Source organism: Rhipicephalus microplus, chromosome 2, assembly GCF_043290135.1.
Source record: "Rhipicephalus microplus isolate Deutch F79 chromosome 2, USDA_Rmic, whole genome shotgun sequence".
NCBI lineage: Eukaryota > Metazoa > Arthropoda > Arachnida > Ixodida > Ixodidae > Rhipicephalus > Rhipicephalus microplus.
In genome coordinates this window covers 113976561-114000283 of record NC_134701.1, presented here as the reverse complement: position 1 = coordinate 114000283, position 23723 = coordinate 113976561, and the positions used below count along the sequence as shown (strand labels likewise).

The 23723-nt window shown below is 45.6% G+C and overlaps 1 protein-coding gene across 1 annotated transcript; it reads left to right on the top strand.

Annotated features, from left to right (window-relative positions):
• Positions 1–470: 470 nt before the first annotated feature.
• LOC142785586 (uncharacterized) lies at positions 471–23035 on the top strand. Its single transcript, XM_075883895.1, has 5 exons — positions 471–578; positions 1975–2153; positions 9723–9790; positions 11204–11290; positions 22720–23035. Exons 1-5 carry the CDS (start codon positions 507–509, stop codon positions 22839–22841), a joined length of 528 nt encoding a protein of 175 aa, XP_075740010.1. The 5' UTR covers positions 471–506; the 3' UTR covers positions 22842–23035.
• The last annotated feature ends 688 nt before the right edge of the window (positions 23036–23723 follow it).

The window sequence follows — 23723 nt, the reverse complement described above, 5'->3', positions numbered from 1 at the left end:
TCTTAATCGAAGTATGAAATATAAACGAATTTATACGTTGTAATTGTAAACAGATCTGTAAACTGGTACAGAAACATAGATTCTGTTCCAGTTTTACCGCCTACATACAGTTTCTAAACATTCAGTAAATATAAAGCATGCGCACGAGCAGGAGGACTTCGAAAGAAACGCAGATTGGCCCTCCTTGCCCATGACACTGGTGGTTGCAAAAGTGTTTCACGAGGCCAACATACTGCCACGCGCGGTCAATCCCCATGGCTACACCGTGCCGAGTTCACGAGACCACTATTGCTTAGCTGTAGCTCAGGGCAAGAATGACAGCTCATTGTTTTTGGCTTTTACTGTTGTCGTTAATGAAAGCCACAGATGACATTCTGCTGCATTCTGCGGTAATAAAAGTCCTAGTATTAATTAGAAGAGTCCCTACTAAAAAATAAACAGGCGATGCGTACATATAAAACGGTGGTTCATCGCTGTGAGCTACGCACAGCATCCAGAACTTCACAATGGTCCTGTACATTGCATCTTTACTTCTTATTGCCGTCACAACTTCTACTGGTCAGGACGCTGGTGTGCCGGTAAGTATAATAAGTAGCATTTTGATGATGAATTAATAAGAAGATTGGCATCGCACAATAAGCAGAATCTTGGTATCCCAAAGCACTGTCCAGGCTATGAGAAGTATCTTTCGCGGAAATAGGCAAACGACAGCCTTGTTAGATCATTTGATCGCACGTGGTACGGTCACAACAAGTGCCTTAGAATTGAAAAAAGTGTGTGTTCGCTGTGGGATTCGTATCGCGACAGCTCGCTTTCTAGATCGCTATGCAATAAACGGCACACAATGCGTTGTCATTTGCATTTATGTGTATGTTTCCATGTTGCTGCATATGGGATGTCGTAATAAGTGTCTGTTGAAAGGGGCAATTACGTAGCATCCGGATATTATCTTATCTACTAGAGTGGACCGGCATGAACGCACACACAGATTCTTGAATAAACAATGATAATAGAGTGTCGAAACCACAAGTGAGTAATTGCATATATCTATAACACGTGGATGTCATGTTTACCAGAGGAAAAAAAAAAACACGCTTTGGTAGGGTGCTGATGTACCGGCGCACAAGGAGCCAGTCAAGTAGCACTTCGCCAGATTTTGCATGCTTTCTTCGAAGCTAGGAAGTATTTTGATTCCAGAAGTTATTTTCAAGAAAAAAATATTTAGGGTAAGGGTCGTCAACCTTTTGAGGCAGAAGGCCGCGTTGCTTCAAGGTGATACGGCGAGGGCCGCACGGCAGAGCAGTCGTACGGTAAGGGGTTGTAGGCAAAGAAAAAAAAAGAAAATATCGGCGATTAGAAAAAAGAATGCTATACAGTGAAGATAAAATACGTATTAGGTGTATTTCGAGCCCAGATGTCACAAAGTTGCTTGTTATAAAACAGCTACACACGAAAATCTACCCATTTGAGGTGAAAACTGCCGTGCTGGCCTTAAGATAACAGGTGACAAAGAAAGGAAGATATTTCGGACGTCGTGCCGGGTGCCGAAATAAACAACCCCTCCAGTTACATGCAGCCGTGGAGATTCCGGGTAAGGACAATGAATATACGCACTGAAATATATCTACGGAATGTTTTGTATTGAAAAAATAAATGTTTAAAAAGTGACTGTTGAATTACTGCCAGGTAATAACCACGGCACGCTTAAAAATAAATTGAGTCGGCCCGGAGGGCAGTAGGCATACTGAGTTGTCAAGATCTTCGTACCACGCGTGTGTCTTCTTGTCTTATTAAGGTTCCGCCTGAGTTAGTTGACTGAAATAAGTACCAGAATTTTCTTGTAGTTAGTGGACCAGTGTTTGAGCGTCTTCCTTGAGGAAATGCCGTACGTTACGCCAATACAATCTGTATACTATCTGAGGAAATGCCGTACGTTACGCCAATACTATCTGTATACATGCGGCTTGTTCGCAGGTGACCACAAGCTCTGAACTCAAAGAAGCACTTTCAATAATGAATCACATATTCGCCATGCACAGCACGATCGACAGTCCACTGGAGCATTGCCTTAGGGCAGACCTCACGTCACTTGTGCCGGAAGACCAGCTAGCGACTTACGATTTCCAGTTACAAAGTCCTCTTGGCTACATTGAGTACGTAGGCCAGTGTGCTGTTGTCAGCATGCGAAATTTGACAATATTTGATTGTGTAAGGGTGATGCCGAGAGTAAGAATATGGGCAGCTTATGACATATCTTAAACAAAAAAGCGAGGAATGAACGGACCGGCCGACAGAAAACGAAATTTATTGTGTCCTGAAGAGCTACTGACAGGGTTCCTAACTGCTGTCAGTGTAAGTGAGAAAATCACAATATCTCTATGGAGTGAATAATAATGAGTGGTGCAAAGCATCTGTCCGTCTCTCCGTTCATGTGTCCATCCGTACGTCCATACGTCTGTCTGTTTGTCTGTCAGTACGCCCGTTCATTCATCTGGCTGTCTGTCTGTCTCTCGGACCATCCATTCATCTGTCTCTCCGTATAAACGTGCGTTCGTCCGTCCATCCGCTCATGTGTCCGTTCGTCCATGCATGCGTCTTTGCGTCCGATCACAATTCGAGAATGCAGGAGGCGCGTGGGTAACACCGCCGGCACGTGAGCCAAGAAAGCCAAGCGCAAGCGTCTTCAACATGCCCCAAGCTCTGCTTCGTTCAAGCCCCACCAACAATCCACCACATACGGCGACTATACAAAAGACAGAAAAGCACTCGTTCTCCACGTACCCGGGGACAGACCGTGCCGCAGCACTTTCTCCGGAAAGTACCGGTACAATTTAATCTAGAATATCCTCACTTAACTGCAGTTTGTACGTACTTCTATGAGACAGTGCCGTCTATTGTACTGTTCTAGAATATCCTCACTCAATTACTGTTTGTATGTGCTTCTATGAGGCAGCGCCATTTATTATACTGTTCGTTAGATAGTGCCATCGTTTTAAATGTGAAGCATCTCTGAGCGAACTTCGGCGGCTTTGAGCGTATCTATCTATCTATCTATCTATCTATCTATCTATCTATCTATCTATCTATCTATCTATCTATCTATCTATCTATCTATCTATCTATCTATCTATCTATCTATCTATCTATCTATCTATCTATCTATCTATCTATCTATCTATCTATCTATCTATCTATCTATCTATCTATCTATCTATCTATCTATCTATCTATCTATCTATCTATCTATCTATCTATCTATCTATCTATCTATCTATCTATCTATCTATCTATCTATCTATCTATCTATCTATCTATCTATCTAGCCGCCTACGACTTTTACCTCTCCTGTCCGTTTCGATAATGGTATCGATACCAAACATGGTATGGTACAACGTGAGTGTAGGAAGAACATATTTGACTAGTCCTAACTTGAAAATCATGACATGTGTGTCAGATTTACACTTCATGGTCCTGCAGCTCTTGCGATGAATTCGTTTGCATGACATGTTGCAAAACTGGTAAGGAATAAGATGAATGCATGGCGAAAACAAGCGACAGACCCTTACACGAAAAGCATCACATGCGTGCCATGTAACAACATGACTACATGCCACGTTCAAGATGCGTTCACAGCCGTTTCGCTAGCGCCACATATACGAAGTTTGGTATAACGGTACATGAATGAATGATGAAGGCATGCGACTAGTGCAAACCTGATAATTTTGAGATGCATGTCATGTAAGAACACGACTACATGCCACGCTTTTGATGCACTCGCGGCCGTTTTGCTAGCTTCACATGTACCGAATGCGGTATTACGTGACGCGAATGAAGAACATAGGTAAATGACACATCCAAACACGATAATCACGACATGCGTCTCATGTAACAAAATGGCTAGATGCCACACTCATGATGCGCTCGCAGCCGTTTCACCAGCTTCACATATGCAAAAATGGATGACGAAGGCATATGACGGGTGCAAACATGATGATCATGAGGTGCGTGTAATGTGAGAACATGACTACATGCCACAGTCAAGGCGCCAATACATTTCGGCGTACGTTTTGTCGCGTCACACCGGCGTTGCCACGCCAGGCGCTGATCCTGCCATATACTTACAGGCGCGTGCCGCGCTGCGTTGCTTCGACACATGCACGTGTCAGCATGTGTGGCGTTCCTCCGCAACGTTTCCAAAAAATTATGCCTGGAACGTGAGTAGCGACAGCGCTGTCCAACCTTTTGATATCACCCACCTCCGTCGGTACGAAGGTGAGCGTCTCCGTCGGCCGCCTCCTGCGAACACAGCAATGCTCTCAGAGTTGTCTCCGAGCAGCCGTGATGTCACGTGACGGAGTGATAGAGGCGAGCGGTATCACGCGGCGGCTGGTCGGAACACAATGCAGGAGCCATGGCCTCCGCGACTGCGTGCTGCCAGGAGGCTCCCAATAAAAAAGAGAGCGACATTCCAGGCATAGTTTTTCTAGGAGGCGTTGCCCTCCGCCACGAAAAGAGGCAGACGCAGGGCAGTCTGGGTAAAGTATCGCCGCGAAATATAGCATGTCGCATTTCGCGCCAGTGCTGTCGGGCCGCGCCTATATTCGCTGGTCGTGCCGGTAGCGCCTGCCACCAGACAACCAGTGCTCCCACTTTGCTAACGTAGCGTCGCCGTGGCGAGCGTTCGCGCTCGTCAACTATAAGTTGCAGTATATTGGGTACTTTATGATGCACTCGTGGCAGTTTCTCTAGCTCCACATACACCCAATTTGGTGTTACGTGACGTCAACAGGTGACCAAGTAGCTCCACATATACTAAATTTTGTATCATGTACGTGGATAGATGATGAAGACAAAGCATAAATCCAAACGTGATAATCATGAGAAAGAAGTCTTGTACGGCATAATTTACCTCCACTTCTTTATGTTGTGCTGAATTTAAAGTGACATATCAACGTTCCTCATTCGTACATCGCATATCATCGATTCACACTGTACGTGTGCTCTGCCATTTTTTTCTTTCTCGTCTCTTCATCTCTCCGTTACGCTTGACGCATGACGAGGTTAGACTGAGAGAAACTTCGCCCTTCCAAAACCCTAGGTGAGTGTAAGTAAGGAAATCATAGGCTCAAAATTATTCAAAATTTTTATCGTAATCATACAGTGGCTGTTTTCGTAATCGCAATCATATCATGGCTCTAGTGAATCAGATTGCATTAGATAGCTCGACCGTAGCATGCATGGTTTAAATGCGAAGCATTTCTTAGCGAACGTCGGCGACTTCGAGCGTATCTATCCATCTGTCTAGCCACCTACGACTTTTAGCTCTCCTGGCCATTCGGATAATGGCATCAATACCAAACTTGGTATGGCATTACAGAACTGTATGAAGAACATACTTGATTAGTCATAACAATAAAATCATGACAAAGATGTCATGAATGTCATCATTTGCATTTCATGATCCTGCAGCTCTTGCGGTGGTTTCGTTCACATGGAATGTTGCAAAACTGGTATGGTATGATATGATTGCATGGTGAACACAAGCGACAGACCCTAACATGGAAATTATGACTTGCGTGTCATGTGACAACATGACCACATGCCAAGCTCATGATGAACTTGCAGCAGTTTCGCTAGCGTCAAATATATCAAATTTGGTATTACGGAACGTGAATGCATGGCGACGGTATGTGACTGGTGAAAATATGATTATTATGAGATGCGGGTCATGCAACAACATGACTGCATGCTGCGCTCACGATGCGCTCGCGGCCGTTTCGCTAGCTTCACATGCACCAAACTCGGTATTACGTGACGCGAACGGACGAAGTATGTAAATGACACACAAAAACATGGTAATCACGACTTGCGTGTCATGTAACAACAAGACTACATGCCACACTCCTGTTGCACTCACGGCCGTTTCGCTAGCTTCACACATGCCAAATTTGGTATTACGTGACGTGAATGGACGACGAACGTATGTGACTGGTGCAAGTATGATAATCATGAGATGTGTGTCACGTGAGAACACGACTACTTGCCACAGTCATGGCGCCAATACATTTGGACGTGACGCAGGTTACGTGCTCACCGGCGTTCATTTCGACGCGTCAAGCCGGCATTGTGTCGCCAGGTGCCGGTCCTGCCATTAATTAACTCGCAGGTGCGCGCCGCGCTGGGTTGCTTTGGCGCATGTGCGTTTCAGCGTGTCCGGCGTCCCTCCGTAACAAAGAGAGAGAGACGCAGTGTTGTCTAGGTAACGCATCGGCGCGAAATGAAGCATGTCGCATTTCGCACCGGTTTCCGTCAGGTCGCGCCGACGGATGGTGGTCGTGCCAGTATCGCCTAACGTCAGACTGTAGAGTGCTGGTGCTTTGCTAACGTAGAGTCATTGTGCCCAGCGTGTGCTCGCGTCATTGACACATTGGAGTACATCGGGCCCTTCAAGATGCGCTTGCGGCCATTTTGTAGCTTCAGATATACCAAATTTTGTGTTAAGTGACTTCAATAGATGGCGAAAGTATAAGACTGATGTAAACATGAAAATCCTGACACGCTTGTCATGTAAGTACAAGACAACATACCATGGTCATAGAGTGCTCGTGGTCGTTTCGCTAGCTCCCCATATACTATATTTGGTATCACGTGACGTGAATAAATGACGAAGGTCAACGGCACATCAGAACATGATAATCATGACAAGGTAGCCATGTACGACATAATTTACTTCACCTCATAACGTTGTGCTTATATCAAAATGACATATCAGCCTTTCTCATTTGTGCTTCACATATAATCAATGCCCGCTGTTCGTGGGATCTGTAAATTTTTTGTGAACCCATTGTAGTGGTGCTATTGTTCCTATAGAGTCGTTCTCGCCTCATTAAAGACGCGCGTTTGGCGGAAGTGGTAGTTAGCATGGGAATAGCCTCGTCTATGAGCAATAGATGGGGCTTTCTCTGAGGGGTGGCGCGAGCAGCGTTGATTGGCGGGAACGATGTTATGCTGGTGCGTTTGAATAAACACTCGGGCTCTTTGAAGTTTGGTAGCATGCGTGGACGGACACGTCTCTTTCAATTGGGTTGTGAAGACGATACCATGGCTCGTTTACCACAGACTCTTCGTGGTGAGTTGTTCGTCGGTGACACCGCATTCGAGGTGCATTGTACGAGTTATGGCGTAGTCACACGGCCTTTTTTATACGCGATCAGTGTCGATCCGGATTAACCCCGACCCAGATTAGGTGTTGCTACACGGTCTCCTTCAATCACGATCAGGCGTATTCAGGATTAAGACAATCGCGATCTGCGCGTTGCGATTTGCCTGAGAGATCCCGATTTTACTGTCGTCTGCACCCCCTAGCTGAGCTTGTTGAAAGCACAATAAACAAGAATATTGAACATAGTTCAATAACAGCCCTTTAAAGCAGCTAGATGTTTATAAAAAAGCAAAATGTAGACTGTTTAAATTGTAACACTATCTGAAGTATTGCATATTTTAGAATTCGCATCGACCGCATCTAGTTACGGGAGAAGTAGACAACAAGCAGTGGACCATTGCCGTCAGCGCTTTGTTCAACTCTCTTTCCGACGGAGCTGTTGGAGCACCTTGAAGCAAACTGATTATGAGTTTCGCAAGCTTTTCGACTACGTTGCAACGCACGCGCACTTCGAGGTCGAGTGAAGAGACCTTTACAGTAATTCGCTGCTGGCAGGCGCGACTGGAGCAGACTTGAGGCACCAGAAGTAAAACACTGCATGTACAACAAGAATGACGCCTCGCTGCCACTACGCGGCTATAAGGGGGGGGGGGCATCAGAAATGAAAGCAATGATTAAGAATATCACACAGCAATACAGATAAGTGCTAGGAAAATTTTATCGAATGATAGATTTATAAAATACTATTGTAGTGGCATGCAAAGTTCTTGACGTTCGAGCTGTTCTTACACAATTAACATTGCTGATAAAGAGCTCTATAAATATGCCGTACGCCGAATTTTGTCAGTGGCATGTTTTACGGCACGCATATGCCACCTGAGGCATTTCACCTGACTCAAGCTGGCACCGGATTAGTTTGGGCCGTGTAGCAGCCAAGGAGGTTTTAATAAAATTGCTGGAGTAGAAGCTCTCGCAATGCTTTGCCAGCAGTATTGAAGTAAGATTTTGCCGTCGAAAAATCTCAGAAACATGCTATTTTCTGGTGGTGCCTAAGACATGAAGTAGCTTTGATTTGTTTTTATAAAGCATTCGTTAATTGTAAATTAAAGATAGGTGTATCCGAAAGAAATAATCCGCAGAGACTAGTATCAGTGACTTACTCTGCAATAAATTGGCCTCGAATTCGAGGCTTACTAAAGAAAACTAGTAACACATGAACGCAATTCGAGAACTATCTGACCCGAAAAAGTTGCCCTGTTAAACTCCTTGAATGTGCGAGGAAAACGCTCCTTCTCAATCTCCGAACGCCAACAGCTCATTCTGCTTCTAGTAAGATAGCTGCCACAGCCGCCATTTTATGGTTAGCATAGCTTCACTTGAGGGCGAGAATTTGCACTCCAGCAATTGTTTTTAAACCTGCTTGGTTGCAGCGGTAACGATGGTGGTCACGATCAAGAAAACTGATCCGGATCACTATGATCGCGATTAAAAGTGCCCGTTTGACCCCGGTATTGTGTTGCTTTGTGTATTATAATGCGTGCATGTCGCATTCGCAATATGTGTCTATTTGCCGTACCTAAGCATATTGTTAACAAGTGGTAATTTAAGTGCTCGTTTTCTTTGCTAGACACAATACCTATATAATAGCATTAACAGACAAATGTCATACAATGTATAGCAGATGCTTTTGTTGCAACTGCAATGTAAATGTGAAAAAAGTGGATAAAAAGAGAACTTGTCATTGGCAGAGACGGAATCAGAGGCCTTCTTTATAACTACATAATAATTACTGCTAAAAGGGTCCCCTAAAGTTTTCATCCCATCATTGTGTCTTAGTCGTCATTATTATTGTGTCTAACAAAAAAAATTAGCACTTAAATTTATATTTTGTGTCTTAATTTAAAGCGAGTGTCTCCTTCTGGTAGACTTAATGAAATCATGTAGTATGGTTGCGAAGAATTGTTGGTCAGTGGCCTGCTCGTAATAAGATCACTTGCTGCGTGTCGCCAACCGGCAAAAAAAAGTAGGCCACACTCAGCGTCATGGCTACTGGTGGCACTGATTGACACTATACGACGTTTAGGTGTACATCTGCGCCCTATAAACTGGACGAAGGGTTGACTGTCGCCGTCGTTGTGTTGGTCTTCGGAGAGCTCATGTCGTAAAAATTGATTTCAGAAGCCGCTTCCCCTGCGCACGTCTAAACATTGTGGTTTCCCAGCTCACAATGCTGGCCATTACATAAAAAAAGACTGCACTCTTCCTTCACTTCCCTACGTGTGGTCCTGTTTAACCATTGCTTTAAAACAAAAGCGCAAGTGATGCATGCGTTTCCTTCCTCACGGGTACTTGAGCCTGCGTAAGCAAAAAAAAAAAAAAAACTTTCATCATCTAAGTACTTAAGCTGTTTTGTGAACCTTCTGCATTATGCGAATTTCCTATGCATTGGTTCAGCTATTTGTGATAAATTTAACGGTTAGCGGGTGCTTGTACATCGAGGGCTATGTGTGCGAGCTGAAGGAAATATCCGATCGCTGCTAAGTCTCTCGTATTTTTCCAGGATACCACCTTTCTGCGTCAACCTCACGACGTCGGCTTCAGGTGAATTCCTTTTCGGTCCTTGCGGAGGTAAGAATACACTGAAGTGCGATGTTTTTGGGGGATCACTGCTAGAAGATGGTTAGAAGGGATTGAAACGGAAACGATAATTTACCTAACGGCAGGCCTTACAAAAACACCACTTTAATTCAGGCATTATGAGAGTGCTCAGAGGCTTCTTATGCACGTGTTAAATTTGTGAGGCTGTGGTCGCAAGGAGCACTTTTCTTGCTCTGCTACGCTTTGTACACCCGTTCCAGAGCTACTCAGGCGAAAGTCAGTGCATCCATCGGTGTCTATGAAAACGAAAGTATGCCACGAAGGAATGACAAAGCGCGCTTACTCAAAAAAGTGTACGGACAGATACAATTCAATCTTTCCGTGTCACACTCCTTATTATTTCATCGTACCGTTCTTTCTAATCTGTCCTGGCAGTATGGCATTTTCGTTTCACAGAAGTGTTATACGCTAATCACTCATGTTTCGCTTCCCTCTCTTCTCTTATCGCTTAGTTGATGGAAAGGCTAGAATACGCATCGCGAATGTGACAGTATGTGCATTGGTTGAGATTGATTGTCTGTCACGCTTCATAAAGTGCATGCAGAAGGAGCCCAACGAAAAACCAAAACAACTGTACAAAAGCTGATTTTTGTGCACATCAATCAAGTATAGGACAGCAATATACCTAATAGGCCTTGGCACCTGTCTGTCCGTCTATCCGTGTGCCTGTACGCACGCCGCTGCGTCGGTCGGACCATAGATAATTTATCCATCTGTCCGTCCCTGCGTCTGCTCGTGATCTGTTCGTCGGTCCATCCGTGCATCCATATGTGTCCATCCATTCATCCGTGCGTCAGTCCGTACGACCTTCCGTCCTTTCTACTAGTCGGCGACATCAGCGATGACATTGTGAAGCTTAAGACAGCATCACCCACTTGTCATCATTCACTACGTGGGAATGCTTATCAGTACTGAAGAGGATGCCTCGAATTTCTGCTAATAATTTCACTGCACATCATGACAGGTTGAGTGTAGTACGTATTGAAAGCTGGAGAAAAAGGGCCCTCAAGGTCGTTGGTCACTTTATGTGTGCCATTTGTACAATGTAGAACAATGAAAAGTACATTTGTCTCGCTAACAACGCAGTCACCTAAAATTGATATGCCGTCTCAGATAGTGAGTGCCAAAGACCCTAATATTTGGCATGTACTTTTTAAAGATATAGGGTGATCAGTAAAAAGCGGTTTTGTTACAATAGAAACTCTAATAGTGAAACTTCACCTAGATAATGAGAACGTTGGGTGTATTGATTTTATTTTCGGGTTTGATCCACATACAAGCGCTGTCTCTCATGGGTCATTATATATTGTCACCTACAAAAAGTACCCACATTATTGTAAGGAGACCACAACAAGAAGACAAATTTTTCTTGACTTGTTTCAGTGATCTTCCCAGACCACCCTGCCAAGGTGCTCTATTTTAACGGCAAGAACTGCATCATCGCAAGCATGGTTCTGTTTGGATTCCGACGTAAGTAAACAACCTATGGAAGCTATTGCTCAGACATTAAATTTCTGACATCGTACAATATATTCGCACAGTGCTTCACCAGGACTTTGTGTGATGCTTGAAATATTTTGGGTATAGAAGCTTTGCGACACCTCATTTACGGCTATCTGCTCCCGAATAATGTAGCACTGCAAATGTTTATTGCGAATACTCTCATTAAGATAATATGAAAAAATAGCTTTATTCAGCGTAAACAATCAAAAAAACACTTGCTCTTACGAACTAACATCTTGGTAAATTCAATCCGAAAGTCACAGATGAAAAAAATTAAGCCAGCTACGCTTGGCGCACACTGATAAAAGAGCGAAGCTAGGGGCCAGCAGTGGAGTTGAATGAAGTGGGCTGAGGTAGAGTGACTGAAGGAAAAGTAGCGGCACATACCTGCAGTGGGATTTACCCACGTGAAGTGGGTGAATACTACTACAATCTACAATGGCCCCAGACATGAAAGCCTCGACTTAGGACGGCCTTGTAGTTAAAATTGAGGCACAAAGTCATTTTGATGCTCCTACTTACATTGTCGTAAGAAAAAAAAATCGCGGGAGACAACCTCTACAATTGGACTGGTGTGGAATATTTTCACGCATTCGCAGTAACCCATATTTGCGCGTTGTTATCTGTCTCTGCAAACAACCAGAATGGAGAGAGAAAAAAGAGGATGTTAGCAAAAGAGGAAAGGTAGGAAGCAGAGGATGTTGCTATAGAAACGGGTCGACACGCCAAACGGGAGTTGTCGGAACTGCTAGTGGTGTAACAAAAAAGCAATTGAAACAGAATGAGGAAAATCATGAGAAAGTGTTCGTGGTACCGCAAGGGTGTACTGGTTTTTTAACACTGGCAATAGCCGTTGGCAGCAGGTAAGGAAGGCGATGATTGTAGTTTTCGAAAAAATACAAGTGTTCAGCCATAGAACGCGAGAGCTTCGAAATCGGTAGGCTTATTATTGTTAACAAAAAATGCTTGAACGTGACTGTTCGCAGTTGAGTAGTTACTATATATCGAATAGATACAAAAGTTCTTTCTAAACGCGTATATATATATATATATATATATATATATATATATATATATATATATATATATATATATATATTGTAGGCATTCATTAAGCACATCTACTTTCTTTACACATATTCATCATCATGAGTGGTCGTCATCTTCATCTGCTGTGGGGACTTGGCTTGTCTGAGTTCTGTGCCTTGGGCGTGGTCGCTTCATCGTGTCTTCTGGGCCTAATAAAGGTTGCCTTCACCGTTACATCACAAGTGGTGGAGTGTGCTCTACGATCTTCCGTCCTCTCCCAGCCCGATCTGCCTCCTGGAGCTGCGCTCAGGTCGTCGTTTGTACCAGGTGTCCGGTAACATGCCTCAGGACGAGCCAACCGGCGCTTCTGCGTCTAGCTCCACGGCCCCGGCTACCACGGCCTATCCAACGTGGATTATCACCGCGCACCAGCGTGAGCCGCCCACGTTCGCCGGACTTCGAGGTGAAGATGTGGAAGATTGGTTGGACCAGTTCAATCAAGCGAGTTCCACTAACAACTGGGATGATCCTACCAAGCTTCGCCGTGTTTCTTTCTACCTCACAGGCGTAGCGAAAACATGGTTTTTCAATCATGAAACCGACATTACGGACTGGACACGCTTCAAGCAACAGCTTCGCCAAATTTTCGGCACCCCGGCGGTTCGTTCTGCTCTCGCGAAGAAGACACTAGATTCTCGCAAGCAACAATGCGGTGAGTCATACACGTCGTACATAGAGGATGTGCTCGCTCTCTGTCACCGTTTCAGCACGTCCATGTCAGAATCAGAGAGAGTTCGTCGTCTATTGAAAGGGATAGGCACGGTCGCGTTCAGTGCCTTGGTCATTCAAAACCCGACTACAGTCGCTGACGTTGTTGCCACGTGCCAACGCCTAGAGGAACTTGAATCCCAACGGTTACTGCCGGACAGCTCTGAAAACACTACCACGACTGATGCCTCATTGCGTGCCATGATCCGGGCGATTATACGGGAAGAGCTGCAATCTTTCGGCCTCTCAATGACACCGAGTCCACCTCCCGCCTCCAACACTGTTTTGCGGGATGTTATCAAAGAGGAGTTGGCGTCCATGACCGGGCCAGCGTTTGTAGAGTCTCCAGTACCTCGACTCCAGCCGACGTACGCACAAGTCCTCGCTGGCTCACCACCCGTGGTACAACCGATGCCCGCACACTCAACGCCTGTCCCGCTGGCTTCGTTAACTCCGAGTGTGACTAGCCAGCCCTTTCACCCACCGTCGCGGCCGCATCGTCCGATCTGTTATTACTGCGGCTATCGGGGCCACATTGCACGCGTCTGTCGGAAGCGTCAGCAGGACGAGCGTCGTGGACTCGACACCTACGGACGGGTTGATGGGACAAGCTGGTACGCTTTCCAACGTCGTCCTTATGATCCGCCGCTACGCCGCTCACCGTCTCCAACTGCGACATCTGAGCCAACCAGTTCCTACCGCTCTACTAGACGCCGCTCACCCTCACCCCTCCGCCGTTCCACGTCTCCATTGCGACCTGTGTCGCAATTCACCAACCAACGCCCGGAAAACTAACCTCTGCAACTTTTGGAGGAAAAGCTGCATCGAACAAAAAGACAGAAATTCCTCCACTGCGTCCATATAATACGATAGCTGTTTTAATAGAAGGTGTGTACGTGGACGCTTTAATAGACACTGGTGCTTCTTTGTCTGTCATTGATCGTTCTTTGTGCTCACGTCTACGAAAAGTCACCACCCCTTATGATGGACCTACACTGCACGCTGCTCAAGGGGACGCCATTAGACCTGCCGCTATGTGCACCGCTCGTGTTTTCATAGCTGGTATTCTTCATTTTGTAGAATTTGCTGTGCTGAATTCGTGTGCCCACCAGATTATATTAGGCTGGGATTTTCTGTCTACGGCGAACGCTTCCATCTGCTGTCGAGAAAATGTTGTTCATATGATGGAAACTGACTATGCCCTGTATGCGGATGACAAGCCCGTTCGCTTGCTCGCTGCTGAAGAGACCGAGCTACCACCTGGTCATCAGCGGATAGTTGCCATCACTTCTAATGTGATCGACTCTGGTGACGTGTTTGTCCAACCATCTGCACGCTGTCTCACAAGAGGTATAGCCCTTGCTTCAGGTCTAGTGCGATTCCACAATGGCTCCGGACTTCTCAACGCTACAAACCAGACTTCTGAGAAAATTCTCATTCCTAAAGGCACCACAATGGCTTGCGTTTCTGAATCTCAACCTGTCTCTGCTGTCTCTCTTATGCCAGCGTGTTCTGACCTTCCTTCTATTGGACGTTCACCAAGCGTTTCTGTTCTTGCTGCGACTATTAGTCCAGAACTGACCTCTTCACAGACAGATGAGTTGCTTGCCTTGCTACAAAAGCATAGCAAATTGTTTGATGCCCATTCCTCATCTCTGGGACAGACGTCCATAATTAGCCATCGTATCCAGACCGATGGCACTTCGATCGTACGCCGTCGACCATATCGCGTCTCTTCATCAGAGCGTGAGATCATTGAACAAAATGTAGCCGATATGCTGCAACGGAACATTATACGTCCCTCCACGAGTCCCAGGTCATCCCCTGTTGTTTTAGTAAGGAAAAAAGATGGCTCCGTGCGATTCTGCGTGGACTACAGAGCACTTAATAAGATTACCCACAAGGATGTTTACCCCATGCCGCGCATAGACGTTGCTTTGGATTCACTGCAAGGTGCTGAGTACTTCTCAAGCCTAGACCTGCGTTCAGGTTACTGGCAAATACCCATGCACGAGGATGACAAAGAAAAGACAGCGTTTTCAACACCAGATGGGCTGTATGAATTCAACGTCATGCCATTCGGCCTTTGCAATGCTCCAGCAACATTCGAGCGGATGATCGACACAGTTTTACGAGGCTTGAAGTGGAAGACTTGCTTGTGCTATTTAGACGATATCGTTATTTTCTCGTCAACCTTCCCTCAGCACTTGCAACGACTGGACGAAGTTCTTACGTGCCTTGCAAACGCAGGACTTCAGCTGAACACCAAGAAGTGCCATTTTGCGAGCAAGACGATTAAAGTGTTAGGCCACATCGTAAGCAAGGACGGTATTCGTCCCGATCCTGACAAGATTTCTGCTGTCCAACACTTCCCGCGTCCTGAAAAAGCCAAAGATTTGCGCAGTTTCCTCGGCCTCGCTTCTTATTTTCGCCGATTCATTCGAGACTTCGCCTCGATAGCTTCACCATTGCACAAGTTGCTCGGATCAGGCGTCGCCTTTGTGTGGTCTCCTGAATGTGAAGCGGCGTTTGCCCAACTGAAGTGTGCATTCACATCCGAACCAGTCCTCTGCCATTTCGACGAAACCGCGCCTACGCTCCTGCATACAGACGCTAGTGGTCGAGGCATTGGTGGAATTCTCCTACAGCGAGACAAATCTTCACGTGAGAAAGTCGTCGCATACGCGAGTCGTGCACTGACCCCTGCTGAAAAGAATTATACCATCACCGAACAGGAGTGCCTAGCGGTCGTATGGTCGATACAAAAGTTTCGACCTTACCTCCACGGCCGCCACTTTACTGTGATTACGGACCATCACGCCTTGTGCTGGCTCTCGACAATCAAGAACTTGTCCGGCCGCCTTGGTCGCTGGATTCTTCGCTTACAAGAATACGACTTCACTATCACATACAAGTCGGGAAACAAGCACCAAGACGCCGACGCACTTTCGCGTTGCCCGCTCTCTTCGGAGCCGCTTAACAAACCGGCCACTGTCGCACACGAGAAGCTTTCAGCCGTCTCTTCCCTACATGTTTCGTCATTAACTACTTTGGACCCAACTTCTCCAAGCGAGTGTGGTTTGTTCTTATCTCACCAACGTGCTGACCCTTATTGTCGCCGCATCATGGACCGTCTTGACGGGACTTGCCGGCCCCCTAACGCCCGTCTTCGCCGACAGCTGACGCAATTCAAGCTACACAACCACGTCCTGTACCGTCATATCTACCACCCTGATGGTCAACGCTGGGTGCCCGTTTTACCTCGCTCTCTTCGGGCTCAAGTCCTCAAGACATATCACGACGACATGTCTGCTGGACACATGGGCTTCCAGAAAACGTATGACCGCATAAGATGTCACTACTACTGGCCGGGCTTGTCCACCTGTGTCGCGAAGTACGTTGCCTCATGCGCCCTTTGTCAGCGTCGCAAGCTACCTACATCAACTCGAAGTGGACAATTACAACCGCTCCCGTGTCCCCTGCAACCATTCGAGGTAGTTGGCATTGACCTGTATGGTCCGCTTCCTATGACTGTCACGGGCAATCGATGGATAGTTACAGCTGTCGACCACCTGACCCGCTACGCCGAAACAGCTCCCGTGCCTTCTGCATCAGCTTCGGAAGTGGCCGACTTCATCCTTCGAGCAATAATCCTTCGACACGGAGCTCCTCGTGTAATCCTGAGCGACCGTGGAAGAGTATTTCTTTCAGCACTCGTCGAAGAAGTGCTCAAGGCAGCCGGCACTACACACAAAACAAGCTCCAGTTACCATCCTCAGACGAATGGCCTGACTGAGCGCTTCCATCGTACACTGTCAGATATGATTGCGATGTATATCGAACCCGACCACAGAAACTGGGACGCCGTTTTGCCATTTGTCACTTTTGCGTATAATACCTCTGTACAGCGCACAACCGGTTACTCGCCGTTCTACCTCGTCCACGGTCGCTTCCCCTCTTCTTTCCTCGATGTTTCGTTCTTCTCTGCGCCTGTCAAGCCATGTTCATCTTCAAGTGAAGAATACGTGTCTCGTCTACTTCATGCCGCCAGCTGGCTCGCGTCAACACTGAAGCCAAGCAACAGGATCGCAAGCTTGAATATGATGCCTCTCATCGTGCCGTGTCTTTCAGCCCTGGTGACGAAGTCCTCCTTCTTACACCCATTCGCACTCCCGGACTGTGCGAGAAGTTTCATTTACGTTTTATTGGCCCCTACACTGTCTTGGAGCAAACATCTCCTGTGAGTTATCGCGTGGCACCCGTTCTTCTTCCGACGGACCGCCGCTACAGGGCAGCAGAAATAGTCCACGTATCCTGCATGAAGCCTTTCATACGGCGTTCATCTTCGCTTTAAAATGCGGCCAAGAGCTGCGGTCAGGATGACCGCTTTCACGTGGGGGGGAAGTTAGTGTAGGCATTCATTAAGCACATCTACTTTCTTTACACATATTCATCATCATGAGTGGTCGTCATCTTCATCTGCTGTGGGGACTTGGCTTGTCTGAGTTCTGTGCCTTGGGCGTGGTCGCTTCATCGTGTCTTCTGGGCCTAATAAAGGTTGCCTTCACCGTTACATCACAATATATCTTTCAGACACACAGAGAGAGGCGGAAATGTTGTAGGCCCGTGTGCTCAGATTTGGGCGCACGTTAAAGAACCCCAGGTGGTCGAAATTTCCGGAGCTCTCCACTCCGGCGTCTCTCATAATCATATGGTGGTTTTGGGACGTTAAACCCCACAAATCAATCAATCAATCAGACACACAGAGAGAGAAAAAGGTAAATAAAAGACAGGGGAGTTGTTGGTAAGGAAGGGGAAAGTGATTGGATACCCTGCTCTACGAAAGGGAGTAGGTACACTCGAAGCACTGTCTGAGGCAAGTCTTTCACTTCGGTTTATCGAATAACCCGTATCAACGTCTTCATAGCCACTCCCACTGATCACCGGGTAAGCTGGTGCCCCAGAATTTGGTTCTCTTGAAAAAAACAATTTTTATTGATCTGATTCATTAGCTATGTAGCTCTTGTTTGTGGTGGTAGTAAGATTGACTAAAGCATATAAAGCTCGAGTATTTAGGAACTGTTATTTCTTACCCCTAACTGTGTGGCCATTTACCTGCCAGTTACCAGAAGATCAATGAAAAGGACATTATGAAGGCGCTTGTGGTAGGCACTTGTAGAAACCTGTTTTAGGAGCGAAGCTCCTTACAGTCTAACCTTGTCAATAGTCACGCGTAACCGAGAGAAGAGACCAAAAAATTTGTGCATTTGCACAAGACTGTGGGTTTACATACTGCATACACACCCGCAAAGCCTCAGGAAGTTCAACTATACGTAGCGGCAACTGTCGCCAAAGTTATGGCACTATTCTGTCTTATTCCAGGGCACACTGGACGACGGGGCGTGCAGAAGCAACTTTAAGACACTAAATAACAAACATTATCTACAACAGGGTAGCTGTTTTGTCAGTTGTTCTTTGTGCGGAGCTGTTTTTTCAGTTTTGCCTTGTGCGTAGATCGCCGAAAAACTCTATGAACGGGTATTTGGGAACGTGTGGTTTACCAGAGAATTATCACCATTATAAGCGGGTAAGTGCAAGAGTAATCAATAAAATTCCAGTACGAACAAGTGGTCTACAAAAAGGAAGGGGCAACAATTAGCCCAACAAATGCCTTTGAAGCGATGGCGGTAAGCCGAAGAATCCGGATACATACAACAACGAATACTGTAGGGAACGTGAAAGGCAACGGTTGCTGCGATAAGGCGTGAATTCGGTAGAAGCCCCAGGTGAACATCATGCCCGCAGGTCTATGAGATGTGTGAACGTTTGGCTTCCATGCACGGTTCGGTCGTTGGAGTTTGAACTCCTGGGTCGTGTGTGTGGCTGACTGTGACCTAACTACCACCTCTCTGCGCTGTGAATCAAGGTAGTAACAGCCTATCACCTTCTAGCTAAAACTTGGCAACAACGTAGAAGCAGTCTAGAAACTGTAGTGCCTAGCTAAGGCCTAGAAATAATCTAGAAGTTAGTACATTATAATATATTCCCATTTAACTGTATCAAGCCTTGCGTGGCACTGGAAGCTTGGACATTTTTTTTATTAAAAAAGAACGTACACATGAAAGGACAACACGCATGTGCCACAAGTTTTCCACAGCAATGCCACTTGAAGACATATTGAGCAAGAGCTGAGGGCACACTCGCGGTACACGATGAAGCCTCGGAACCACTTAGTTGGCAAAGCTGTCTTTCAGTTCCCCTCATCAGTATCGTAGTGTCCTCAACGTTGAAAATTATGTGCATTGTATTTCCTTGTCCCATCATTTACCATTTCTAAGATTGAGTAGGCCGAATGCATAGGCATGTTCGACCGCAAAAGCTTGTGCGATAACAATAATTAGTTTTTGGACAGTAGTGTCCAGAACCACTGCACTTTTGAGTGTTCAGATACTGTTGCAGTCACTAGTTCTACATCAATTTGATATGACTTGACACGCACTTTTGAGTCTCCGGCGTTCTGCCGCAGAAAAAATACCACCCAGCGTGAAGAAACGGTGAATAGGACTGTCAGGACATGGTCGGTGAAGATTCTGTGCAATGAAATTTCTGCCAAATTGGGCATGTTTCCACAGTGGCGGTGGCTCACATTCTGGCACACCGTTATGACGGGTAACAGTTAGTTGAATTTAGGTAATGCATTTTTGTGCACAGAGGAAACTTCAAGCGCATCTCTACCTGAAGCTTATCAATCATGAAAATATAATAAATCAGAGATCGTTAACTGATTTACTATGGTTGTTACTAGTGAAAATACACTCTAAATCTCAATTTTTGGCTACCACGTTAACAATTGACACTTCACGAAGTTCCCAAATACTTTCTTGGACATTCTATGAAATGCAGAATCATAAAATGTGCAATATAGCCTTTCCAGTCATGGTGTGTACAAATGTACAAGTGAACTTCGACAGCCCGTCAAACACCTCGTGTTTAATCAAATGGCTTTAAACTTTCACATTCGTGCAGGCCTCCTGAGTGTGACTTCATTATGCTGCACATTGCTGCAAGTAATGAGTGTGCTGAATACACCATCATATTCGACGATTGTTCTGCGTGCGGCTTTTTAGGACCAACGTCAAGGCTTTTAATGCATAAAAATGTTTTATGCTGTGGTTCACTATGGTTCCGCTAATGTACTTCGTCGTGCGGAATTGCACTAGCAACCTTTCAATTTTGAGCACGTGACTCAAACACTGTGCCATGAAGCGTACTTTGACTGGAGTACTAACGGCAAGACACTTATATACACCAAACACCGTTGAGCAGTTCTACGGTGCTTCGAAACTTTAGCGCGTTTCTGTTATCAGTGGCAAGACGGCAGGCACGACGAGCTCGCCTTGGTCTAGGTTCCTTAGGATTGGCGTGCTTTCAAGGTCGTCGCCGCCACGGAGCGGCGCCTCCACCGAGCGTGGTATCTCCTGCACGCGCGCTTATGAGACTCGTAGTTCGAAACAGGACGAAGGTCACTTGGCATGCAGCCGGAGCGCGCTGCTGACACACGATGCAGGTAGAAGTTTGACAGTTGTCCATGCTTGTCCTTTCTATGGTTGTGCACTCGCTTCACGCGTTTTTTTGTTGGAACAGTGTGCTTTAGGTGTGGAGCTGTGACAGTTGCTAGTACGCATTCGTCCTTTGTATGCTAGTTTCGTGCGTGCTTTGCGCTTGAGGTGTGGGCTGCAACTTTCGAGTGGCTTGCCGTTCCGAACGTGACTGTGATCTGTTGATGGAACAACGTACAATAAATACACAACTAGCTCTGTAAAGGCATGTTTTACTTTCGCATTATACAAATTCTTATATAGGTAGATCAGTCATTTTTTTCTTTTCAATTAAAAAAAATACAAAACACTGCATACATTTTGTGCATAACAGTTCATTTTTTTATGCAAGTGTAGGAGTTGACGGATAGCAGGATTATCCATATTAAACGCTAATAACTGTAGTTAATGAAACTCACACGACAAACTATTCTGTCATCGCCTTTTCTGTATGCAGCACTGGGTGCTTCAGAAACAAAAGTTTACCCATCTCTGGACATTGCATCATTATGCGTGACTGAAGAGGTATATAAGATGCTCTTTTGAGAGAGGATGCGCTGAAGAGAGTTACATTGATGGGATTTAGGGTAAAAACATGACACAATTATGTTCCGTGGGAGCCGCAGAGGGAGACTACGCATTAGGAGCCAAGCATTTTAAGGCCTAAGCTTGTCAGCGTGTGTTGTTGTCGTCACTGTTTATTATAAACGCGTGTGCGCCCGAAGAATAGTATAACCCTTACTACTCGCCGCCGGTCCATGCTACGTATGAGTAAGGATGGTCGCTGCTGCAAGGCAATTTCCTGCTTGGCATAGAAGTGGCGTCAAAATTCCCGTAGAATTTTACCAGGGCGCCCAAATTTCTTGTATAAAACCAGAGACGCACGCATGCATTTATGTGGGAATGTATTTTACTTGAAACAGCCATTCTTTCGACAAATCTTCAAAGTAATACTATGTAAGTCAAAATGTCATGAACTGCACGATCGGTGAGATCGAGCAATCTGGATCGATATGTGCCCATACCTGCAAGTATTGACACCTTAAATTATTCCTTCTTCCCGAAAACGATTGAAGAGGGGAACGTGCTGCCACGTAATATAGCCAAATTTAACTCTTCAGAGGATTTCGAAAAACTTGAACTGCCCGAATATTCTTCCAGGTATTTGTATATAAGCGGTAGTACCTTCTTTTTTCCAATAAGAGAGATGTTCTTTGCTTTGACATCAGTTCAACTAACTATAGATAATGATTTAAAAAAGTTGCTGATTTGGATGATCTTAATTTTGAGGCATGTGGAGCAGTTTATGTTGAGTGTGGTGTCTGTAGTTGTGTTGCTTTCTGCTCACTGTTGGTTACTACTGTGTAAAACTTGAATACTTTTGTGCATTATACTTTTGGTAAGAGTTGCTTTTCGTTTGCAGATTGGTATCGTCTGTATGATGTATTTCGTTTAGAGCTGTCAGATGCATTATCTGTCTTGATTTCACTGTGTAGTGCTTGTGTCTTTGAACAATGTGTGAAGAGTATTTCAGTCCTCTACCCTGTATCGGCCTTTGGCTAACAGTAAAAATCAATGAAGATAAATAAATAGGTATTGAAATGTAAAAAGTTTGCCGTGGAAAACACCGACTCAAGCTACATGTTCACTCCTACCCAGCTTTGAAGCTAACAGAGTTGAGCACTTTTTCTTTCCTTTCCTTCACGTCCCTCCACAATAACTTTTTGTAGTGTTCAGCGGGGTTTCATTGCGCGCATATAAATAGGTCTATGACTATTTCGGGATGAAAAAAGGTACTGAGGTAAATCATTGGGGATTTGGATGTACGGGGATCTTGTAAGTTGTGTGTATATAGCTACGACTGTCCCAAATTCTCATGAATATACAGTGCGGAGTGAAGAGATATCAGTAATTGTGACTAAAACTAACACATGATGGCGTGTTGGGTAAATACTTTGGTAGTGGATATACATATTCAACACTATCCTTCACTTATTTCAGAATGCATCATGGGAGTGACGCCTGAAATCAAAGATTCTGTACCAGAAGAATGCCTGCAGCAGTTTGACGAGAACTGTGGTTTGAAGAGGTACACGCTCTACAGCAAAGAGGAATGCGCATAAAGAAACTTGTCCATTTCTCCATAGCCGCACCAGTTCACGTATTGGTAACGGCGGCTCAATTGTATAATGCGTTCAGTAAAACGTCCTGTTGGCTGTTTCTGTTCCCTAATACTGAAATTAGCATTGACAATAAACCTCGCTGCCACGCTGCCCACGTGCAGCAAGGAAACACTTGGCAGCAATCGAGCACATTGCATGGCGTATAGCAGCTACTCAGTCAGTCAGTCAAAAAACGTTTTTTTTCACTCCTCCGAAGTGGCCAAGTGCTAAGGTACATGGCTGCTGACCCGCAGGTTGCGGGGTGGAACCACTTCTGCGGCTGCTGCATTCGCGATGGAGGCGAAAATGCTGTAGGCTGTGCTAACATGCTGCGCTAAATAAATACTCGTTCACTATATTCATGACACTGTGGCCCAACCCTCGCTAAACGTTGCTAAAGCCCAGGAGGTTGCGCCCAGCGGGTTTAACGTGGCAACCCTTTTCAGTCAGACAGTGCTCAAAGCGCGTCCTTCTCATACTAGTTTTTTTAGTAAACATCAACATCAAGGCGAATTTTATTGGTGAATAATGCCATCAATATTCGTCTCTGTAAGTTATTTCATCAGGAACAACGATCTTTTTATTTATGATCAGTGGTTGTGGGTTTCCTCCTTAGAAAAAAAGGTGCGTGCGGGCCGCTCCTCTAGTTCGGTCGTGGAGTGGGCTACCAACTACTACTACTATTACTACGCGCCCCGCCATGGTGTTCTAGCTGCTAAGGTACTCGACTGCTGACCCGCAGGTCGCGGGATTGAATCTCGGCTGCGGGGGCTGCATATTCGATGGAGGCGGAAAAGTTGTAGGCCTGTGTGCTCATATGTGGGTGCACGATGGAGAACCCCA